We start from the raw sequence: 24,080 nt of genomic DNA on the forward strand, positions 1-24,080 counted from the left end.
CAACATTTATTATCATAGTTATTAATTTAACATCTTCATCACCTATAGCGGTATTCATCTCTTCTTAGCTAACACATCAGAAGGGAAGCACTTCCTGACGCGTCGCGACGACTGGACGATCGACAGCTCTGCGTGTAGTTGCTAGTCGAACACCGTCCCTCTATCGCTCGTCTGCCCAGAGGACCGTGAAGGCGATTTTGCGTTTCTTGAAGCCTGCGGACGTGTTTGAATGTCTGACTATAGTAGTGCAAACCTACGCGTACGCGTGAGCGCATTTATTATTTTCTGCTTTTCACCCTTTCTTATCTTCATATTTCTTTTTCCCCTTTGCGTATATACATGGATTAACCTTATAGTCGGTTGCATCTATCGTTCACCGTCATCATGTGGAAGTGCTTATTGCTCGGCCCTTGGTAATTTGTTGCACAAATTATCACTGGAGCAGAAAAATGTCATTATCATGGGCGATATCAATATTAACCTCCTAGATCCATCAAACACACTGTTCAATGAATACGTTAACTGCCTAAATGGCTTTGGGTATGAAAACCTAGTTACGCTTCCAACTCGATGTCCCGCAAATAAACAAGGTACACTTATTGACCACGTTTTATCAAATCTCCTTACTAACCCTGACTGCGGCGTTGTCGAAGCCTCTGTTACCGATCACTATCCAATATTTGTGCGTTTAAATTACACTCCTTGCGCTATTGTCACAGGCCTAACCAGAAAGAAGCTCAATTCAACAAAGTTCTTTGAGTTAATATCTGCTACAGACTGGAACCCAGTCATCGCGTGCGATAACCCTGAAACTGCCTACGATACATTTTCAAAGATAATTTCCAATGCCCTTGCAGATTCTACCGAAATAATGAACTGTAAAAAACCGTTCTCAGCTCCTCGTAACCCATGGCTATCTAGCAGTTTGCTTGATTGCCTGAAGAAAAAAGATAACCTTTACAGAAAAACAAAAAAACAACCGTTCAATACTGCGCTTCATGATAGGTATAAAAAATATTCTAATCGTTTAGGAAAACTACTCAAACATGCCAAAACACAGTACTATGAAAATAAAATTAAGTGTGCCGGTAATGATGTAAAAAAACAGTGGGAAATTTTAAACTCGTTTTTGGGTAGATCCAACCAGCATAGCGAAATAACAATGATAAAATCGGGAGACCTACTTCTCGATAACCCCTTAGATATTGCTAACTCTTTTATTAACTTCTTCTGTACAGACAAGCAACGGGAAGACGATCCTCTGACCCAGCCTTACCCACGCATGCCTCACAGCTTTTTCCTTCACCCCGTGACACCTGAAGAAATAGTCACTATCATTTCTAGTCTAAAAAATACCGGGCCCGGTATTGATAATTTCCGCCCCTCTCTCATAAAACTCATAGCAAGTTTAATATCTGAAACATTTTGTCACATAGTAAACCTTATTTTTACCACGGGAATTTTTCCAAGCTCCTTGAAGAAAGCCAAAATAATTCCTGTTTTCAAGAAGGGAGATAAGCGTCTCACATCTAATTATCGACCTATAGCTATACTCTCATTCTTTAGCAAAGTTGTTGAAAAACTAATAGTAACACGCCTGTCTTCCTATTTTTCAAAATTTCATGTCTTATCAACAAATCAATTTGGATTTAGGGAGGGATACTCAACTGATTTAGCATTAATTTACTTGACAGATAAAATCCGGCAGGCAATTGATGCAGGTAATTTGACTGGGGCGCTCTTTATTGATTTATCTAAAGCATTCGATTCACTTGTTCACAATATACTATTTGCTAAATTAGAGTCTATTGGAATAGCAGGCCCGCCACTGAAATTACTACGTAACTACTTAAAAGATAGAGAATATATTGTGTCTATATCTAACACTTACTCACACCCTAAAACAAGTAACATTGGGGTACCGCAAGGATCAATATTAGGACCTCTCTTATTTTTAATATACATCAATGATCTTTCACAATGCCTAAAATCATCTGACTGTATTCTTTACGCTGACGACACTACTATTTTCTGCTCAGATAACCACCTTGATTCATTAATCTACAAGCTTAACCACGACGCGGACAGCATAGTTACCTGGTGCCGGCAAAATAAACTACAGATAAATGCCACAAAATCTCAGTTCGTCATCTTTTCCTCTAAGCATAGGATTTATTCAGGTTCACCATCTTTAACTTTCGCTTCAAACACACTTTTTCCTACTGACAGTGTCATGTTTCTCGGAGTCACATTAGATAAGCACCTAAAATTTGATGAGCATGTTTCATCGTTAACAAAGAAGACAGCTTATGGCATTAGGATATTAATTAAAGTTCGCAATTTTTTCCATATGAACACACTAATATCCCTTTATTACGCTTTCATTCATACGTATATTAATTATTGCATATCATCATGGGGAAACACGTATCCAGTCCATTTATCTCCATTGCAACACACTCAAAATCAGGCTATTCGCATCATGACACATAGCACCTACACATCAGAAGCATTGCCTTTGCTCACCTCTAACGGTATTCTGTCGGTGGGAAAACTACATAAATATTCCCTCGCAATACTAATCCACAAATCCATCAGCGGAAAGCTCCCGTTCCCTATAATCATCAAAAGCCAGTATCCTTACTCTTTGTCAACACGTTTCGCATCCAGCAATAGCTTCTTATTACCGAAACCCAGAACTAATTATGGTAAGTTCACTACTAACTTTTCAGCCACACAACTATGGAACTCATTACCATGCCATGTTAAAAATATCTCCAATTTCCACGCATTCAAAATCAACCTTCGGAATTATCTGCATTCAGCATAGTCATTTCATCATTTCATCATCTCTGCTTTCTTTTGTAATTTTTAAATAATCCAACGATGTTTCAGTGTTAATTGCTTCTTTTTGAGTGTTTACTTTGTGTACACATCTTTGTTGCGTTAAAGTACTTTTGTTTACTCAGCTCTTATGGGAGGTCCCCTGTACAGTCTCTTGACTTTGGGACCTCCCTCTGTATCAGTAGTAAACCCCATTGTAACCACCATTTGTAACCAATCAATTTCAATAAACTTTCAAACTTTCTTTCAAACCAAACGGACACATTTCTAGTTAACCGCTCCTTCGAGCTGCGGCACCACAAAGGCCCGTGCCAGAGTGGAACCTGCGTGGCACACAACACGAATGTGCTGTTGGTGCTTGCAAGCAGTGCACACCAGAACGATACATTATGAATGAGTCGTTTGTGTATATATGTGTCCATGTTTATTATAGTACGCGCATATATGTGATCATTGCACATACCGTAATCATCAGCCGACGCCTGGAGTAGCAAGCCAGGTGATACACCAGGCAAACATCTCCGGGGTTTCTACGTTGGCATGCCGCAGGTCACGGAATCGAATCCCGGCTGTGGCGGCTGCATTTTCGATGGAGGCGAAAATGCTTCGGGCCCGTGTGCTCAGATTTGTGTGCACGTTAAAAAACCACAGGTGGTCAAACTTTTCGCAGCCCTCGACTACGGTGTCTCTTATAATCATGTGGTGGTTGTAGGACGTTAAACCCCAGATATCAATAAACCTAGGTTGAGATTTAAAAAAAAAAGGCCCTGTATCTGCATGTTTCACTGCGAATGTCGTCAAAAAACGATAGTCTTGCGTGTGGAGAGAGTGAACAAAACGTTTATTCGATGTTCTGCTCGAGAAAATCGGTGAATTGTATTCTGGAACCGCTGCGTTTGAGAGTCTCGATCCGTGCGGTGAAGGCGAACGAGCGCATCGAGGCACGTTAGACACGAGCGCTATCTGGCAGTTATTTTCGAAAAGGACGGAAGGCGTGCGCGCTCACGGAGAAAGATGCGCGCCTGTCTCGGAGGCGATGAGGTGTAGAACGCAAAGCGACTGGCTGGTGCCACCACAGTGTCGTCTTAGCAAAGCGTTGGAAACACTTGCCTTTTTGAGCATCCTGTTGCACTGTCAGCGCCGCGTGAAAAAACGCTACGGTCCTTAGAATTATGTGTGCCTTCTCTAGTATAAAGCCACACATATAAAATATCGACTTGTTGTTATGGTTCCTCAGATATGCGCAATAATTGCTTTTGAATTGGCGTGCCTGTCTTCTATTCCGCGTACTAAAGAGAAATAGAAGTACAAACCGCCATTGTAATGATAGTCAGCTCTGCCGTATACGGTGTAACCTCCTCCGCGACACAGTCACCAAATACTGCTTTCTTGGTCGCCGCTCTTTTTATTTCAGCACTCGAGCAGAAACAATTCTGGTATAGGAACACCAGTGGCACGCTAGTTGCCATGTCTAGAACCGAGCTTGTTTATCGTGTTCTGCAGAATACTTTTTTTTTCTGTCTGGTTTCACAGTGAATGGCAAATTTCGCCACAGTAATTATTTAGGAACACAGCTTCTGTTGGATGTTTGTACAATATTCCTGTTAGTCGGTTAAATGGGTAAGCTGGTGTCCGGAAAACATTTACGTTAACGCAATGTGTTTTGCGAGAAGTGGCTATGGTTGCGTAATTTTTATTAACCTATTTTAACCGCTCATACCCTAAAGAACAGTTTTGCGCATTGAATTATACTCCAATAAAGTCTTACTTGAAAGCGTTTGCGCAAAGAGTTTATATCAGTTACCAGGATATGCCGGAAAGATGTAAATATTGCTAAAGAAAGCAGTAATTAATGATTTACCATGTTGTTTGCTTTCTTTTCATAATTGTACAGGGGGAGGGGTCAAAAGTTTCTAGTCCGTTATTCCTTGTATTAGTGTGAGAGCGGGGCCCAAAAACGTTTGACCTCCCCCCCCCCCCTGTACATAATGGATAGAAGTAAAAGCGAAAAGGTCATTATACTTCCATAATGCCTTTTTCTTGCGTCGTTAAACAGATGCATGTAGGTGGTACAAGTAACTCTCTTGATGTGACTTAAATATGTCCAAAGCAATAGAAATCACACTAACGTGATGAAAAAAAAAGGCAGAGTGAGATGTTGGTTGCAAAATTTACGCACTGAACAATCATTCCTGGCATTTCGAGACGTTTCACGTTATCCTGAACAGATGCAAACTGGAGATAGCTCGTTTTATTTCCTTTCTGCTAAGCAACAATACTCTATTCTTCAATACTAGCTGCCAGTCATGGCGTAGACAGAAATTTTGTGAGTACATTGGGCTTCTTACCGGTTTGAGCTGAATGCCATTCATGTTTCTGGAAAGGAAGCAAAAACGAACACTGGTTAGAGCATAACGTATGTATTTAAAAGTAAGAGTCAAATTGCTACTAGTTAAACTTTTATGCAATTTCAAGAGAGAACAGTCTGACGTGGTACCTGATACTTAACAGTTTCAGTGCATCAATGTATCAAAGATAGAGCGTCAATTAAGCATCAACTGTCGGGCTAGAGTTTTCTTTTCTTCCTTTCAGCGACAGTAAACGTTTCCCTGTCTTTCTCTAATCTTCAACTATCTCGTTCTTTCCCTATTATTGTTTCTCCGGATCTATGCCACGTAGATGGAAGCCTTATAGTCGCGCGTGCTTAGCGTCTGCCCAGCGTTTTACGCTTGTAGAAAATCAGCAGATTTCATCAGCCTCATCTCTTGAGACCACTAACATGTCAAATTATCGTAAGAGGTAAACAGCGCGGAGCACGAAGACAGAGAAATAGGAAGACACAAGACGAGCAGCGCTCTTCTTGTGCCTTTCTATTTCTCTGTCTTCGTGTTTTGCGCTATTTACCTCTTACAATGTATCGTTACCAACTTGCCCAGTTTTCAATAATAGCATACCATTCTCAAATATCCTTGACCCTGCGCTAGTATTGCTGCCATACCATCTTTCCTTGATCTCTCTGTTTCTCTCTCTCTTTTTTTTTCTTTTGAGAGTGACAGCAACGGATCATGGTACGATCGTTCTTTGACAGAATAGAAAGCCCAGCGCTGTAAGGGAAAAAAAAAGTAAGTTGACTATTTTTTTAGTGTGGCTTCACCGCGTATTTTCCTCTCTTTAAGGAGACAAATGAACTCTTTGGAGATCATTGTACTTCTCTCAGAGAGGCTTGTGACCCCTAAGAAAGTTAACATGTCTCATTAAAGAGCGTCACATGCGTGGCAAGTCAGTACTCTTAAAAGAGCGTCAAAATGGCTCTCTCTCTCTCTCTCTTTTTACCTTGGCTTGTGGAAGCCTGGTCTAAACCTTGTTCATCTCCGAAGTCTTTAACTGCACTGCAACACAAGTTGACAAGTGCAACAAACAGTGCAACAGGATGTGAAAAAATTGTCACGTGGTCTATGTGCTTAGTATGCGCGCTTTCTTCATTTTTAACGCTCTTTTCTTCTAGCATCTCTTCAACAGCGCAGCGTAGCCAGCCGTTTTGTACACTTGCAAACGCGTGGCCTTTCCTTCTTTTTTTCCCTCTCTCACCTTCTGCTCAGTGCACAAATGAAGTCATGTATGAAGCTGGGTTACCAATGAGCATTCGTCTTATCTGACCTTCATTCTTCATATCATTTTATTACTACCCCATTTAAAAGTAAGATAGTAGTGCACAAGAATTCTCCGCTACCTTCTTTGCATTCGTAACACTGATTCCACGTAAAAAAATTAACTTTGAATTGATTCCACAAAGTCATGTGCGTATTACACTCGCCTTATTTGTATAAGCCGGGTTTCGTTTTTCTCTAGCACTGCGTTTCATTATACAGACAGGATGGAGCATCAGACAAAAACAACTCAAGCGCAGCGTACAAGGCAGTCCTGTCATCACCGAGAAGATGTCAACGCGCAAAAGGTCCCGCCAAGTCGTCGAGCGGTGTTTTGACATACACGTGCGCACCATCTTCTGCACGCGAGCACTCGCAGCCTTGCCTGCATTCGTCATCCCAGAGCGTCAGCGCGCACTGAACGCACGACAACGCAAGGTGCTTTTTACTCTTGAAAGCGAATGTTTGCCTGCCCTACGGACGTCCGCTGCTCACTTAAAGCGGCATGTCGTGCACACAATCCGAGACAATGCTAATGGTTCGTAGAGTGCATTTTCTTACTAAGCACAGAACCTCGATGCCCATAGAATTCCAAAACCATTAAAGAGAACCGGATGGTATGTCCCATAGCCACTTAAGGACTCTCTTCCGAGTGTATAGTCGCAAAAGCCAAAACGAACCGCTACGCGAACTGCACGAGTGACCTGAACGACGACGTTGCCTTGCTCTCAGTTTTCTCTGCTAACGCTCGAGTCGTATACCACGTACAAATAGAGCGTCTCCAGTAACACGCCAACTTAGCAAGAGAAAAAACGGCATGCGTAGAAGAGAGCGTCTAGCGTAGTCCCGTTTGCTTACAGAGCACTCTGTCCCAACGCTGTCCTGCCATGTTTCGAAAAAGCTAGCCGTATCGCTGTGTGAGCTATGCTAAACACTGTGTTAATGGATTCGCAGTGAGGATAATCTAAGGATATACTGTATGTGAAGATGCACATAGAGGAGAAAATGGCCGGGGATAGCTGTAACCGCTTTTTTGGCACGCTATGATGCCAAATAAAAAGTATGTTACAGTCACGCTATGCTAAGGAAGCCTGTCCCGACAAATATTACGGTTCCTGTTTGACCATAATGGTCTGGAAGTAAAGCTCAAAGAAGACAAGAACGGAGAAGGTCATTTGATGTTATGGATGACGCTAATTTATGCAGTTCATAAGGAGGCTCTGCGAAGCGTTGTTGGGTTGATTGTATGCGATATGCAGAAGAGAGCGATAAGCTAGGAGACCGTTTCGAGATGAGTGCCCATAAAACCACAGTCCATGGTTGTCTAGTGGTTATAGCGTCCACCTTCAAAGCGGGAAGTACTGGGTTCGATTGCCTGTGCCGCCAGACACTTGCCGGTCATGTTGATGACAAGAAAGGTACCCCAGCCTGGCGCTCAGTGGCGCGGAGTACTAGATCTCCGAGACGGCATTCTGTCCAGAAGAGGCAATGACCCATTCTTGCTGCTCGACTCCTTCACACTCCTCTACACAACGACGCCGCGTCGTGCTCCCTTGTGAGTTGCAGAAAGCAGCGCCACTGCTTTCTTCTAATCACTAATATTACCCATACACTATACTACGTGGCAGGACTAACACACACTTGCATTAGCGCGCAATAATTCTTGTCTGTAACGCGAAATGAACTGACACATACAACAGGACATGACAACCAACCAGCAATGGCTCACCTTTCAGACGGCGTATTAAATGAAAATTCAAAGGATCGTTCACCTACGCGTTCGTCTAAGACAAAGTCAGCAACCTGTAGTCCGCGGGCCGTATGCGGCCCGCGGGGAAGTATTATGGGGTCCTCGGGCCAATGTCACAGCCCCCGCCCCTCGCCGTCCACTCCCCACATGGAGACAGACATGGCAATTTTGACCTCAAAAAGTGTTCTTGATTGTGATTAAACTGCTCAGCGCAAAAATTTTACACAATTCACACAGAAAAGACGAGGACCAGCGCAGTTTTTGCCCTGAGCAGTTTAATAATGGAGTACGAACAACCCCGATCCCACACTTTACTTGTAATATATATTTGTGAATTGCAACCTTTTGGCATGCACGGTGAGCTTGCGAGTCCAGTCGAATCTACCGCCTTTCTGCGGAGTATACACAGAAAATGTTGTTCCATGCAGTGGATCACGCGACGGAGCTGATCCGGATCGGCCATTGGAACATACAGAGCGCACTCTCAACTGCGAATGAAAAGGACTTCCTCCGCATGAAGCAGAAACACTGCTACCGGAAGTGCTCCAATTCTGCCAATGGATGACACCGCTAGATAACATTCATGCCCTATTATGGGAAGGCATTATGTTGTCTCTGTACCGACGATTTCGGTCTACAAGAAGACTTTGGTGGCATAAGGCTCGCACCCGCGACCTTCACACGCTATTGCGACGCCACAGGTGGCCGCTCAACAATTTTAACCACTATTGAAACAGAACGGCTACTCAGATAACCCTCGCCTGTACGTCCTCTTTAAAGACCTCCACTGTCGCTCAAGCTTCCCGAAGCTGCGGCAATCCTTTCGTAGTGCAGGAAAGCTGTCTTGCAGCTCGTCAATCTTGTTAGCACTGGTAATCTTGGATGGCAAACACCTTTCATTTAGCTTTAGCTTTTGATGTCTAATTTCTATTAAATATTTAAAAATAGAGGGCGTGCGCCGACGGAGAAATGCCTTCCTGCGCTTTAGGTATTTACGCTCGCTTAAATAGTGCCTCATAAAATACATGGAAGAGCTCGGGGGCCGAGCTTGAGTGACAGTGCAAATCTTAAAATAGGGCGTACAGGTGAGGTGTATAACAGACGCCGTTTTCTTTTAATAGTGGTCACTATGTTGGTGGGTTTCCCACGAGACGGCTTCATGCTGAAGTGGTTATAAGATGGAAAAGAAGAGAAAAGTGAGCCCCGTAACTGTATTCATCAGGGCGCGACACCTCAACAGTAGCTCACAGGGGATGGGGGTGAGGAGGGATTAAATGGATAGAATTAAAGGTATATATATATAGAGAGAGATGTGCTGAGCCAGCGAGCGAGGACGTATCGAGGGGATAGGAGAGATAGGAAACATGGTCACAGGAGTTTGAGGACGGGGCACAACTTGCGAGAGCTCTCGTCGGCGTCAGGAGATGGCGTAGGGCAAGTCCAGTAGGCCAGAGCTACGCTGACGTCGGAGATCGCGAGGGCACAACCGGTCGGCACGGAATCCAGCGAGCGAGTCGGCTTCATGTTCTCCCATAGTAGAGTACCTAATAGTCTAAATCATTACCTACTTCTGAACACATGGGCACGATGATGATCGAGCAGGGACGGCGTTCTGCACTCCCATAGTAGAGTACATCGTACTCAAAATCTTGAAGCATAGGTTCTAAACATACTGCCCTCCCATATTAGAGTGCAAATAATACTTATATATAGATAGCATCATTGGCTTAACGTAGCGAAGAATGGTTAATCAGCAGATGTGGTGGCATGATAGCTGCGAGCTCCGCTAATTTATTAATGCAATAGCGTTAACGAGCTTGTTTCGCGGGAATTACGGTGTCGGCGTCGTTGGTTATCAGCGAAAAATCATCATCTTACGCATGACCGAAAAATCGAGAACGAAACCCTGGAGCAGAGTGGAGACCGAGTAGGTCCGAGGGAGGATCGAACCCAGGTTGTTTGCGTGCCAAGCGGATTTTCCGCCACACGGCCACGCCTCTGAAAAGAACTTCGCCTGCTTGGAAATGCAGTGAAAGTAGCTTTCATGCTTCACAAACACACGCGTCCTCTATGCATGCTTCACAGTGGAACATGAAAAATTGCATTTATAATTTGTGGTACAAGCATCCATTGTCAACGCGCGTCAGAATATGTGATTATCATAACGGCTCAGCGGTTGAAAGCTGGTACCCCACTACAAAAGGCACGCACGCTACTGCACCTATTCCCGTAAGGCCACCTACAATGGGTGCATAGCAAATTTGAAAAGATTTCATGCACTAAGTGTTTGAAATGCGCGTTAAGATGAGATGTCGCTATCGCGTTCAACTCCTAACGGCTAAGCTTTAGGGTCCCCCGATTTGCGCTTTACTTCGCTTTATAGTAGTTTCACCACCACCTGCACTCTTTAACCTGGTAGGCTACTTACAAAAAACTTCCTCACTTTTAGTACATTAGACGTGAGCAGCGGAGCTCACCCAGATTTTGTAGCACATGCCCGCTAGAATACATCATCATGGTGTCCGTGAAAGTCGTCCTCGAGAAAATAAAATAAAAATGACGCTTTTTTTTTGGGGGGGGGGGGGGGGATGACGCACACTGTGTTTTACGACAGCGGCCCCTTCTGAATTTTAGTATGCCTCACCTCATAAAGTTCCTGCATTGCGGCAGAGCTGACTTATGTTTTCTCTTGTTTATCAGTTGATTGCAAAGCTTTTGTTGTAATATTCTACAACATATGCGCACCGACGAAATTTTTCTAGGCTTGCGTAATTGAAGAATAGACACCGCTATAAATGGCTTGAATGTGGATACAGACCGCACAACTCATTGACAAGCTGCTGAGAGGAAATTGGCGTCGCACTCTCCAGGGTGTGTTAAACCCCACATATCAATCAATCAATCAATCAATCTCCAGGGTGGTCTATATGGTGCTCGACAGCCGACCCGCAAGTCACGGGATCGAATCCTTGCCGCGGCGGCCGCGTTTTCGATGGAGGTGAAAACAAAAAATTGCCCGCAGCTTCCCTCGGGGGAACACTGAGGAGGATGCGGAGCATATAATTGGTTAACGGGGTGTTAAAGTGCGACTTACTTGGGTCGATGGCTAAATTGGTTAACGTGGTTGTGAAATGGGGTGTTAAATTGCGACTTACTTGGGTCGATGGCTAAATTGGTTAACGTGGTTGTAGGAGGGGGTGTTAAATGAGTGAACACGTACACACGTATGCGAAAGGGCAGCGCTGGTCGAAGGGACGTCGATCATTGTGTTTGTGGATTCGTTGGAATTCATTTCACCGCGACCTTGGACGTCGACGCGCCGTACAAACCAAACGACGAGTGGCAACTGAGCGAGCGAGCGCCGACCTTGAGTATATATACAGCGCGACGGCGTATGCACTGTCAGCTGTTGAATGTCCTCGAAGCGCGACGCCACATGCGCGTCCACTGGAGAATCAGGAGAATTGTAGATGTCGAACGCGGTGTGTAGAGGAGGAAGGGTGCACAGATGGTGGAGGAGTGAAGCGCGCGCGGTGTGTAGAGGAGGAAGGGATGCACAGATGGTGGAAGAGTGGGCGACGGCGCGACGGCGCATGCGCGCGCGTCAGCTGTCGAATGTTCGAGAAGCGGTGCGGACGGCGCGGACGGCGCACTACAAGGCGCGAGTATAAGATGCTTCCGCATCTAATAGTTTAGGCCTGTTTGTCTAGATTTACGTGTACGTTAAGGTACTCCGCGTGGTCGGAATTTCCGGCGCCCTCCACTAGGGCGTCCCTCAATCATATCGTGGGGTGGGTTCGGGATGTTAAACCTCAGCAATAATTATTGACTTGGTACTTTGGTTTAAGCGTGTTTTTTTTAGGTAAAAATAAAAGCACCTATTTTTTCGCTGCAATTTAAAATAGGTTATGAACCCCCCTCCCCTTTTCCACGCCTTTTCTCTTGCTTAAAAAGGGTCCCTCATCAGTAGCGTAGCCAGGGGACGGCACACCAAACCCGCCCTCCCCCCCTCGTGAATTTTATTTTACGGCGAAAGCTGTTGTGAGATCATAGCACTGGTCGCGTGCGCCATAGTTGTCCGCCACCGCCGGAGTTCATAACGAGTATCATGCGATAAAATTATAATAAAAAACGCCAGGCCTGCGCGGAACGCGCAGTACTGTGAAAGCAGAAGCTGGAAGAGTGGCCTTTCATAGCTTTTTAGGGGCGAAAAAAGGAAGTTTATTGCACACTTAACTTGTACGTACACAAACAAGACATCCAAAACAAGTAAAGACAGTGTATTCATCTTACAAATGAGCACAAATATCTAATTGATCACTGAGTATCCGAATGTTTCAAGTGGAAGGAAAAAAAAAAGAATCAAGTTAATCACATTTAACAGGATAACACTTATGCATGCGTACTAGAGTGGGCGCATGGCTAGTACGGGACAACTGGAAACCTCGGCTGTCCCTCTCTTACTTTGAAGAAACCTGTGTGCCATCGTCGAAGGAAGGCCTCTTCGCCGTGCGTTTCCGGCTGCTGATCTAGGTAATCCCACACAATGAGCCGAATTTTCTGTAGTGCGGGATAGGTGCCTCTATGCGGCTTGTGCCGTACTTCCACTAAACAGCGTCGCCGCCACAGTGCATACAAGGTTACTGTAAAGACCAGTCTTGCAAACAGCCCCCGTTCTGTTCCCATGCACGCCGTGCGAAAGCCAAAGAGGCGTTGTACCATGTGCCAGACGCCCCTCGCCACCGAGCACTGAAACAGAGCATGTTGAGTCGTCTCTCTTTTGCCACAGTTTGGGCGGCGGTCATTGGGAACGACTCCCCAATGTGCTAACCGGTCACGCGTAGGCAATGCCCTCCATCTTCCTAACCAATCAAATTCGCGCACCTGATTAGGTACGCGATTGCAACGCCATCGTTTCCATTTTCTCGCGCGGGATGCTGTTTCTTCCTCTTTGCTCAGTGTGCTACTTGTCACCACTTCGCTTATTTCTTGCGATGAAACATCCTCCACACTGCATGAACCTAGCCCCGCCGCGGTGGTATAGTGGCTAAGGTACTCGGCTGCTGACCCGCAGGATGCGGGATCGAATCGCGGCTGCGGCGGCTGCATTTCCGATAGAGGCGGAAATGTTGTAGGCCCGTGTGCTCAGATTTGGGTGCACGTTAAAGAACCCCAGGTGGTCTAAATTTCCGGAGCCCTCCACTACGGCGTCTTTCATAACCATATGGTGGTTTTGGGGCGTTAAACCCCACATATCAATCAATCAATCAATCAATCAACTGCATGAACCTATTGATTCCACTGTTCTTTTTAAGCCACTGGCAGCTCTGTAAAACTTAAGCGGAATTTCTGCTCGTGGTCCGATGTACGGATTGGCCGTGAAAGTACCTTTTAGTGTACTGCTCCAGTACACCATGAGCCTGTACCCGGGGTAGTTGCTGTCATCGAACAGCTTCTGTGTTGTTTTTGCAGCCAGCGCTCTCGTGAACGTTGGTATATCTGGGAGGCTCAAGCCTCCACGGTTTGTGGGAAGCTGTAAAAATTTCCTCCGTACCTTTGCTGGTTTTCCTCCCCAGAGGAAGGTCCCCGCCATATCGGCGAGGCGTCCTGCAACATGGCGAGGTAGCAGGGCGATGTGTGCTATGTAAAACGCAAAAGCGCATGCCTGTGCCTTGATGACTGTTGCTTTTGCCGTTAGTGACAGCTTAAAATGAGTGGCTGCTGCTATGACATCGGTAGATCTCCTAAGCAAGTCATCCGAGGTCTTTTTTGATACATCTCCTTCTTCAAAGTAAACGCCTAACACCTTAACAGCTTGAACGTATTCTAAGTCTCCTGGCAATAGTTCTCTGAAGCCTCCAAAGCGCGATGAATTGCATTTGGTGGTGTTTAAAAGAGCACCAGACAGATAGAAATACTCAGCAAAAATGTCACGGAATGTACTATAGCTAGACAAGTTACGAAAAAATACCGAAATATCGTCGGCGTATGCGACCATTTTGAAGGTTTCCTTGCCTGACATCGGGAAACCCCTTATGCGCTCGCAGTTTGCAACCTTCCTAATCAAAGGCTCTAGAGACAAAATGAATAATACCGGAGACAACGGACAGCCTTGCCTCACCCCTTTTTGAATTGCAAAGCTTCTGGTCACTTCATTGTTGAAATAAAGGCAGCTTGAGAGGTCCTGATAAAGTATTTCTACCAGTCGCACATACTGCTCTGGGAGGCCAAATATGCGCAAAATAGCGAAACGATACCCATGTTCAACTCTATCAAGTGCTTTGGCCTGATCAAGAGAAATATATACTCCTGAGATTTGTTTTTTTCTTTGGCATATGCAAAGAGGTCTCTGATGATTGTAAGAGTTACGAAGACGGAACGTCCTGGTACTGCACATGACTGCAAGGGGGACACAATCTCTTCCAAGAAAGGCTGCAGACGCCGTGATAGCAGCGTGGCAACTAACTTAAAGTCTGTGTTTAGAGGAGTAATGATCCTCCATGATTTAGGATCTGACGGCTCCATAACCTCTTTCAGTAATAGAATCACCCTTCCTTCGCTGAAGGACTGCGGTTTATGGCCATCACGCAACAAAATATTCACGATATCGGTGATCACATCTCCCAAGATATCAAAGAAGCGGAGATAAAATCCCGTGAGTATTCCGTCTGGGCCTGGTGACGTGGACATATTCATTGATTTTAGGGCGTACCATACTTCTTCTTTATCAGTTTCTGCATGTAATACTTAACAGTCTTCCAAGCCTAGCGATGGCAAACCTTCGCAAAAGGCTGAGAGTTTAGCAGTAAACTCATCGTCCTGTGCGTCATGGTCGGCAGTAAACAGTTTTGCAAAGTAGTCTCGGAAAACTTTTTGAACTTCGTCCGGGTCATTAACAATTGTACGATCCTCTTTCAGTGCCTTATCGATGTAGCGGGGCTGGCATCGACGATCTCGGTTTCTTTGCGCATCTCAAGTTTTCAATTTCATCTGTCGATAAGTGCATTTCTTTTGCGAGCCTTTTAGCTTCGCACCTCTGCTTTAGAAGATTTCGATGCTTAATTTTTTGTGCTTCAAGGTATTCGAGCATAGCGAACGTAGTTGACCCACCTCTTTCAATTATTTGAATGCGTCGGAGAATCTCATTCATCTTGGTCGTGAGGCGAGCATGGCGCGCTTTTCCTGCCTGTTGAGCTAGGAGGCGCCAACGAGATTTTAAGTGGTCCCATGTAGTCAGAGTTATGCAACCCACTTCTGCCAGTAAGGCCGCCAACTCAGTTTGAAGTACGGAAATGCTTTCGTCATCATCAAGAATAGTTGGGTCCATCCTCCATGGTTTGTGGATTCTCGTTGTTGTGCTCACGTTAAACGTGAAGAGTAACGGAGCATGATCGCTGAATTTCTGCTGGCTTGGCGCAAGCTGGACCACCTCACATGCTTGTAGGTTTGCTGAAAAGTCCTCGGGCACATAAACTCTGTCAATTCGGCTTTGTTTAATGCCACAGCACGGGCTGCGACGAACCCGACTCCATGTAGAGTTAACCACCCATCTGACAGCTTGAGATCTTGAACTAATTGCTGTAGTTCTCTGGCGTAATAATTGTTGGCGCCTTGGCCGGGACCCCTGACGTCTCGTGTAGTATCAAGCACGCAGTTGAAATATCCGACAAGCACATATGATATCGGCTCGATCAAAAAAAATTCTGACACCTTTATAGAACACGTTCGTTTCTGACCTCATTACGGGGGCATATACGTTGACAAATCTGGCTCGTTTGCAGTTAAGTACAACATCTACTGTTATGACGCGGCCTTCAGTGTCAACAAGACAGTGAGCACCACTCCTCCGCGTCGCGTTCATGAAAACAACTCCTGTGCCACGTGCACGCGCATCTGTGAAGGCCTCTACATGAAACCTTTCCTGAAACTCTGCAACGTCAAGCTTAGTACAAAAGTTTGTCTCCTGCAAAAAGAGCATGTCTACGCGATGCACCCGCGCGAGGTCAAGTACTGCCTGCTGCTTCACCGGATTCTAAAAACCGCGAACATTGAACGACATAAAAGAAATTGATGCCATTGTTGAAAGAAAGGTGTGGAAGTTGCTTAAAGGAAAGAAAAGGTAAGAGAGAGGATAGCCAAATGCTAAAAGTACATATCGTCGTCGCTCACAGTTGGTGACGTTCGTCGTGGTGGTGATCCCACGCGGGGTTTCTTAAATGTTCCCTGTTTAGCGGAGTCGCTGCCGCTTCTCCCACTGCCTGGCTTGGATCGGCGTTGCGAACTCGAAGGAATCGATGCGTCTGCAGATCGTGCAGGTTTGGTAGAAACCTCGGTGTCCGCCGGTTTGCTTCGCGTTGGTGGTCGGCTTCTTAGCTGCTTCATCGATGTCGAAGGCGTAGCGTTCATGTTCTTCAAGGTTGTCGACATTCCAAGGTTAGCGTTTGGTGTGCTGTCACTGGCGTCTGTCGCTGTCGTGGCAGAGGAAATCAAAGCAGTGCTTTCTGCGACGCCTCTTGTAATGGGTACCTGGTTGTCTGGCGTTTGGCGCTTCTCGGACGCCATTGATGCGCTGCAGTTACGTCGAGTTTTGATGCTGCCTACTAGTGAAGAAAAATCACTGGGCGTTTCCGTGGAACTCCCATTTGGGTGTTCATGTTGCGTTTGAGCGGGCTGTTCATCTGAAGTTGCCCCGTCTGGCGTACTGGCCGGCTTGACGCGAGTAGCGTCTTCCGACTGCGCGTCTACGAAATCATCGGACAGGCTCTCTTCTTCCCAGTGGTCTGGTGCCTTGACTCGTGTCGTTTTCTTTTGAGGACGCAGTACTTCATAGGTTCTAGATTGCGTGGCCACACTTGAGGGGCTTGGAGAGGATTCTTCAATTCTTGGGAAGTCTTGGACACTCGGTGACGGCGTCTTCTGAGCTGCGTCTGCGTATGATCTGCGCTTGAAACATTCTTTGGTCGGGTGATCACTTCCACACCTTCTGCAGGCTTCACTGCACTCTTCCACAGCGTGTCCGTACGCGCTGCACCTATGACAAAAAGGTGTTGCACAGGACACGGCCATGTGGCCTTCGTTGTGGCAACGCGCACAGACGCGACGCATGCCACGGTACTCCAACATAACGCGGTGCCCATGGATTGAAATGAAGTTCGGTGCCGGCTTTGCCATTTCCATCTTCACCACTCGTGTACCGGTAAATGTAGACTGACGTCGTTGCAGAGTAACATATGTTATACTACGTACTTTGCCGAAAGGCTGCAAAGAAGAGACGACCGCGTAATCGGGTACGTACGGCGGCAACCTGTACACACTCACGAACACACCTGGTGGGCCGACGACTCCCACTTGAACTTTTTTCTTCTGAAGGACAAAACCTTCATTCACCTTCATTCGCACGAACATACCTTCATTCGCACGAACAGGCACACGCACGGACGGTCACACAGACGGACGCATGGACGGTAGTGGTTAGAAGATGAGAAAAGGCACCTAATTTCTGCAACCCGGTCGGGAGCACGGCGCAGTGCCTATGGACGGATGGAAGCAAGAACGAATGGACGGACGGATGTTTCGCCACACTCTTCATCATTCACTCCGTGGATAAGCTGCCATTTTTTTTAGGGGCGAAGCTCCTCTTAATCTAACCTTGTCACTGGCCATGCGCAACCGAGGGAAGAAGAGGCGAGAAAGAAAAGAAGGCAATAGAAATGAATGACTATTTCTCGTCTCATTTCCTAGATGGCGATACTCTGACGCTACTCTCCCAAGTGCCGCTACTCTCCGATTGCCTGCAGCACGCGCTTTTCTTGAGTGGGCGGAGAACGAGTGCCTCTCTGTCTCCTGGATTGTCCCCGTACGTGGCGGATCGTTGCTGGGGCATGGACGAAGCAGAGCGGCAGTCGCGTTAAAGACGCTTGCGCCCTGCTTCCTTGGCTCGAATCTCGTCGGTGTAACCCTCGCGCCGTTCGTTGGCGGGACATTGACGAAGCAGAGCGACGGGCGCGTTGAAAAAGCTTGCGCTCGGCTTCCCTGCCTCGCGTCTCCTCGGCGTTACCCGCGCGCCGTCTGCATTCTCTAACGCGATCGGACGCACGTACGCATGGACGCATACACGGACGGACACACGGATCGATGGACAGACGCACGCTTCGCCCCCACTCAACATCGTTAATTTCGTGGACATGCTGTGATTTTTTACACTCTTTGGGTAGCTGCTGCATGCACACTTGCAGGGTACCCACTACGCCATAAATCATTGTGTAGTACACACGCATTCACTATGCCGTCCTTTGTCATCCTTCAGAGAAGTGTAGTACCCGCTGCACAATTGCAAGAAATTTTTTGCATTTTTTATGCTGACGACGATGAAGAATTATGCAAGAAACTTTTAACGCGACAGCGTTAAAGAACTTGTTTTGCAGGAATGCCGGTGTCGGTGTCATTGGTCGTGAGCGAGAAATCGTGATCTTATGCGTAACCGAAAAAGTTGAGAATGATGCAATCAAAATAAATGTTAAACGAATTCTGGGTAAGAGTGAGGGTCGTTTGGGTATCTAACCCGGGTCGTTTGCGCAGCAAGCGGATGTTCTACCACATGGTCGCGCGTCTTTTTTTTTTTTTTCTTACAACGGCCACGCGCTTGCTTGTGAGTATACAGTGAAAATAACTTCCTCTGCTTGGAAACGCTGTGAATGATCGCTTTCATGCTTCACAAACACACGCGTCCTGAGCACATGCCTCACAACACAACATGAAACATTGCAGCAATAATTTGTGGTAAAAGCGCCCATTGCAAGCGGGCGTCAGAACATGTGATTATTATAATGGCTTCATGGTTTAAAGCACACACGCTAGTGCTCATATTCCCTTGAGGGCACGTAGTGGACGCACAGCAAGTTCGAAAAGCTTCCATGCAGTAGGTCTTTGAAGTACGCACTCGCAACAGGATAATGCTATCGTGTTCAATTCCTAAAGACGAAGCTTTAGGGACCCCTAATAATGTAGTCCCCTACTGTGGGCATGTGCCCCAGTTAATAGGTGAACGACATCAAGCTTTTCTGATGAGTTTGTGCATTTGACGGCCCACTCGTTGCCCAATTCACATTGTTTCACGCCTGGTTGTATCTTTAATGTGCTAAAACGCTTTATTACTCATATTAACGCGATTCCTTTCCCGTCATCAAGCCTGCCTAAGGCCAGTTTGCAACGGTTTTCCAAGCATCGGCGTGGCTAAGTTGTAGAATAGGGCTGGTACCCGGGGTACCTCAGTTTGAATCCTCTTGTGTCCTTGATGTTTTTCATTTAGAAAGTTTTTTTTTTCTTATTAAGTGCGATAGTGGTAACGACCACCGGCGGCGGCGGCTTACAACTACGGCGCCACACGCAACCTTTGTTGTGATCTCATAAAAACCACCAAGGACACGATGGGATTTGAACTCGGGTCTTTTGCGGGTCAGCCCAGTATTGTACCTCTGAGCCACGCCTGTTTTTTTTTCTTTCTTTATTGCCTGTTTACATACAACATTCACAAACATATATACATCAAACAAAGTAGGAACATGAAACAAAAAAAGAGGTAAAAAGCATCATATTTAACAGGCTTTTTTAAAATTCCTTCATCTGTAGAAGGCTTTCTACTTGATGAAGCCATTCGGGCACCTCTTGTTGAACCTTTTGTGCTTCCACGAACGAACAGACAGATTGAAAGAAATATTGCCTGACCGTCTGAGCCACGCCTGTGCTTGAAGCTCATTCGCAAAATGATCCTAAGCAGGCTTGTTGTCGAAAAAGGAATGGCGTTGGTATGTGTAATGAAAAGTTTTAGAACCACGAAGGCGCAATCAGGCGTCAAACAACGCGAATCGCGTAAGGAGTGGATCGTCGAATGCCCCAGCCCATTACTAATGATGATTATGATGGCCTAAAAAAAGCATGGCTCACACTGACTCTGGGGGATAGGCCAAGAAACGATTAATTAGATTGTGGATCACATAGGCTTCAAGCATAATTCTTCATTGTGGTCAACCACAGCATCAATAAATTTCACAAAATCCCTTGCAATAGTGTAGAGGGTACCACGCTTCTGATAAGAATGACCAGCCCCCACTTCAAAATAAGGTAGTAAATTCCCCCTTCCCGACAAATGTTTCCCACGCTCTTGTCCCTCACAAATCCCATTGGTCCACAGGGGCTTCCCGAATCATCCATGTCTGAGAACCACTGCGTTAGAAGCTGCTCGGAAAGTACCGAGTAGGCTTGATATAGGCAACGTATTTATTATTAATGGACCGGGGGTGAGTATTGTAGCCTGCCCAAATACTGTGGTGTATGCCCACCAGAAGCTGCCTGGCACATACTCACTGGGCTTGTCGCAGAGAGCTTTTTCGTTTTTCGTGGACCATAGGTTAGTGATGGAGCTGACATAATTTCTGTCTTACGTTTCACACGGATTAACTTAGGCGCAATGGTGGTGCGTTTCGTGGAGCAGAATTTTTAACCCTCTTGGTCCCATCCCTGCTGCAAGTGTTACGTGCAGTGCGGCGCGTTTCGTGGTCGCCTATGCTCATGGGCGCAAATGAGAACGCGCGTCGCGTCTCCTTCTGGTCCGGCCGTGACTAAACGCGTGAAACGCTGTACTGCACGTAACAAACCCAGCGAGGACGAGAGGCACCGCCTTTGCGCATGAACTTTCGTATTGCAGGAAAAAGCTACCTAGAAAGGTTCTGCAACTCCTCTATTGCCAGCGCCAACAAGATTGCGCCTCCATGCTGACCCGCAACGTAGAAAGCTGACCAGAGGGGTCAAGCAGCGCGAAGGAGCGGACTCCTTATCTCGGAAATATAAAGAGCGAGGCGTGCGAGTCTTTCTTTTCAAGGGGATTAAACCCTCGCGCGATAAGAAGCTCGTTTGTAAGCCCTTAAATTCGGCTAACAGGGCTCGACTCGCGATGCACCACACTGTCTGCGGAGTAAGTAAGGCACACCGACTATACTGCACGCAGTCTTCTCACACGCACACGCACTCCAAACAGCGGAGCAGCATTCTATTTTGAGCGACGAAGACGAAGCGGCCAAGCACAGACCGACTTCCTAGCCGCCGCCGAAAGGTGTCACGCTGACTCGGCCTTTTCTTAATCCGGGTTCGAAAGAACAATGGGTTATGAGTGCGTGTGTTCTTGTCGCGGGCCGCGAGACCCGTACTACGTACTATGGGAAAGCCACGCCGCGGACGCATAATTGGCGACCGCGGTGCACGAAGCAGCCGAGTGTGTCGCGCCTTGTCTGTCGCTTTCGGCAGTTCTTTGTGCATCTTCGAGGCTGTAATGTACGGGACCCTGTTTTCTCTGTAGAAACACCTTATCAGCATTTATCACCATTTGAGCGCTGCTACATTATCGCAGCTTCAACTGTGAGCTGCTTACAATGCCAGCTATATTCAACCCGTGCAACAAGACACTTTAAGAGCTAATTTGATATGTATTTTCTCTCTGTTCTTTTTTCATCTCCACGCTATTTCTCTCTCTCTCTCTCAGATAAACACGCTCCAAATATCTGGAGGACACTCACCTTACATGCGCTCGCTTGTTTGTGTGCTTGCATGCGAGAGCGGGAGCGCGCGATCTCAGAAGTGTTTTTGACTCCAGTAATTTCAAGTGCAGTATACAAAATAGTCACATGAGAGAACGGAACGATAAAATGGATGACTACACCACAAAAAATAATAAATTAATAAAAGTAGAAAGCGAATTCGAAAAGAAAAAAAAAGGAAAGATCTTCCTCATTCATATTCACTCAATATACTTTGTTTTACGTACGCCAAAGTAACAAGTGACGCCACCAGAAACGTTTCTATGGCGACCGTTATATTGTAACGCTCTTCCGTATACAATATAAACATGACACTTTCTCGCCGAAACTTTCATTGAATAACTTCGCAGGCCATCCGCGTACATCTGGAAAATACCATTTGCGGTAATATGTGGAGGGCGGAAATCGCCTACAGAGTAATCGTGGAAAGCCGGGTCCAAGCGAATGTAGGGTAGCATAATTGTATGACTGTATTACATAACACGTTTTTATTTTGTTTTTTTAGTATATTGCTATTTTGTTTGTTGGAGAGAAGAATCGTCGCGTTACTATTGTATCGACAGCGTAGACAAACCGCAACATCGAAGGAATTCAAGTCTCCTCAGGTTTTACATACTGTATACCATTAAGGATAGAGATAATCGAGTTTTGCGGGCCATCAGCGTGCAAAAATGGCAAGTACTGCAGAGAGTGCAGCTGTCGCAAAAGTGCCACACGCGTTATAGATTGAACGCTTTTGCGTTTTCGTGAATCGCGCGTGTGTGCAACAGTTACTCGTGAGGAATGGCGAAAAAAAAATCAGGAAAAAAATAATAAAGACCATACGCTTTGGCTCTCAATCCTACTGGTGTACGGCAATACAACTTTAACAAGGTCCAGTAGTGTAAATTTGCTTGTATCGTTTTATGTAAGTTTCTCCCAGGTTCAAAAATCAATTTTTTTTGGGCATCGTTCAAAAAAAAAAAAAAGGCGGTGGGGGGCGCACATTTGTTCAACCTGTATTCTTATTTTGCAATCGTACAACTTGCCTCCTTTGTGGTCCAGCTGACCGAAGTTGTGGTTGCCACAATTAACAAATAAGAAAAGGGGTAGGTGGCTGTTAGACACTGCTGCAACGCGAGGATGTAGCTCCTGGTTCCTATCTACGAGCTTTTTCACTCTCCTTAAAAGTACCAAGTTCACAGCTCATGTTTTTTCTCTTTTTTTTTTCTATGGCCATCTTCCCTTCCTCTTATGTAACACACCACATTGTCAGCTGCGGGACAATCGAAGGCGTTACATTTTTTCGTATAACCTCTTCGGCGACAATAGCTGATGATAATGCTGATGATGACAATAACGCAGTATACGATAACCCGGTGACGATCAGTCAGAACGCCAGGAAACGGGAACCGACATCCACAGAGGCATGTACAGCTGTAGAGGCCCCACTCTTTCGAGCACAATGGGTCCTATTCGACGCTGCGCGCCACGCTGTAGTGTGGTGAGCAGTGAACGAATCTCTACGAGGAAGACTTATTATTAATAAGGATCGCGTGCCAACCTCCAGGGCCAGCGGGCCGCGAGCAACAAGACCCAACGCGAAGGAACAAACGATAGCAGTGTGGTCTATGACCTCTGGTCCCCCGCTGGCGCCGAGACCTTTGCACTCGTATAGCGTCGTTTTTTTTTTTTCTTTTACGGTCGTATGCTCGTACGAAACTGCTCTACAAGAATAAAAAAAAAACAAAGCCCAGCCATATCGCTCACGCATACCTGTTTTACAAACCATGCTCTGGACAACTGCAGCCAAACCCGTCCTCTGTGTTATTGTTTGGCACAGATCGACGCATTTTCGCTTCGCTCATATACGGCAACCCGGAAGTGGCGTGATTTCCTGCTTGAACTTCGTGGCGCTTTGTACGTTGTTAGTTACCACCTGCTCAAGCGTGGACGAGTTGTTAGTTCGGAAACTAAGAATTGGAGCGCGCGACAATAAATAGGCCGGGTAAGGAGGTGCGGAGCGTAGAGGAGCATGAAATTAAGGAAGACAAACGACGCGGTATATTGTGCAGGGCAGCAGCAGAATACGGCCGAAGAAACGAAGCGATAGAAATTTGCTTGGTAGTGCGGGCTTGCTGGAACTGGAGTGGTTAGTTAGGTGAACCACGCGTTGAATACAGGATTTGAATAGAGGACGCTATGAGTGCGGGATCGGACGTGAAAATATCTATACGGGTGTATATGTTTGGGCACTATCGCACGTGAAGT

The 24,080-nt window shown here is 46.1% G+C and overlaps 1 protein-coding gene and 1 long non-coding RNA gene across 6 annotated transcripts in view; one reads left to right on the forward strand and one right to left on the reverse strand.

Annotated features, from left to right (window-relative positions):
* Positions 1 to 24,080, reverse strand: part of Nep3 (M13 family metallopeptidase neprilysin 3) — a 192,049-nt gene that overhangs the window by 114,009 nt on the left and 53,960 nt on the right. For 3 of the 4 annotated variants that reach the window (XM_075889187.1, XM_075889184.1, XM_075889186.1), the window contains exon 2: positions 5,193 to 5,220. The exons of the other annotated variant lie outside the window; for it this stretch is intronic. In XM_075889187.1, the coding sequence (XP_075745302.1) occupies positions 5,193 to 5,216 (24 nt within the window). In that variant the 5' untranslated portion in view covers positions 5,217 to 5,220. The remainder of the gene's footprint in view (positions 1 to 5,192; positions 5,221 to 24,080) is intronic. 4 annotated transcript variants of the gene reach the window in all.
* LOC142803665 (uncharacterized) overlaps positions 1 to 24,080 on the forward strand; it is an 84,026-nt gene that overhangs the window by 42,447 nt on the left and 17,499 nt on the right. The gene's annotated exons all lie outside the window — the stretch shown is intronic.

Source organism: Rhipicephalus microplus, chromosome 3, assembly GCF_043290135.1.
Source record: "Rhipicephalus microplus isolate Deutch F79 chromosome 3, USDA_Rmic, whole genome shotgun sequence".
NCBI lineage: Eukaryota > Metazoa > Arthropoda > Arachnida > Ixodida > Ixodidae > Rhipicephalus > Rhipicephalus microplus.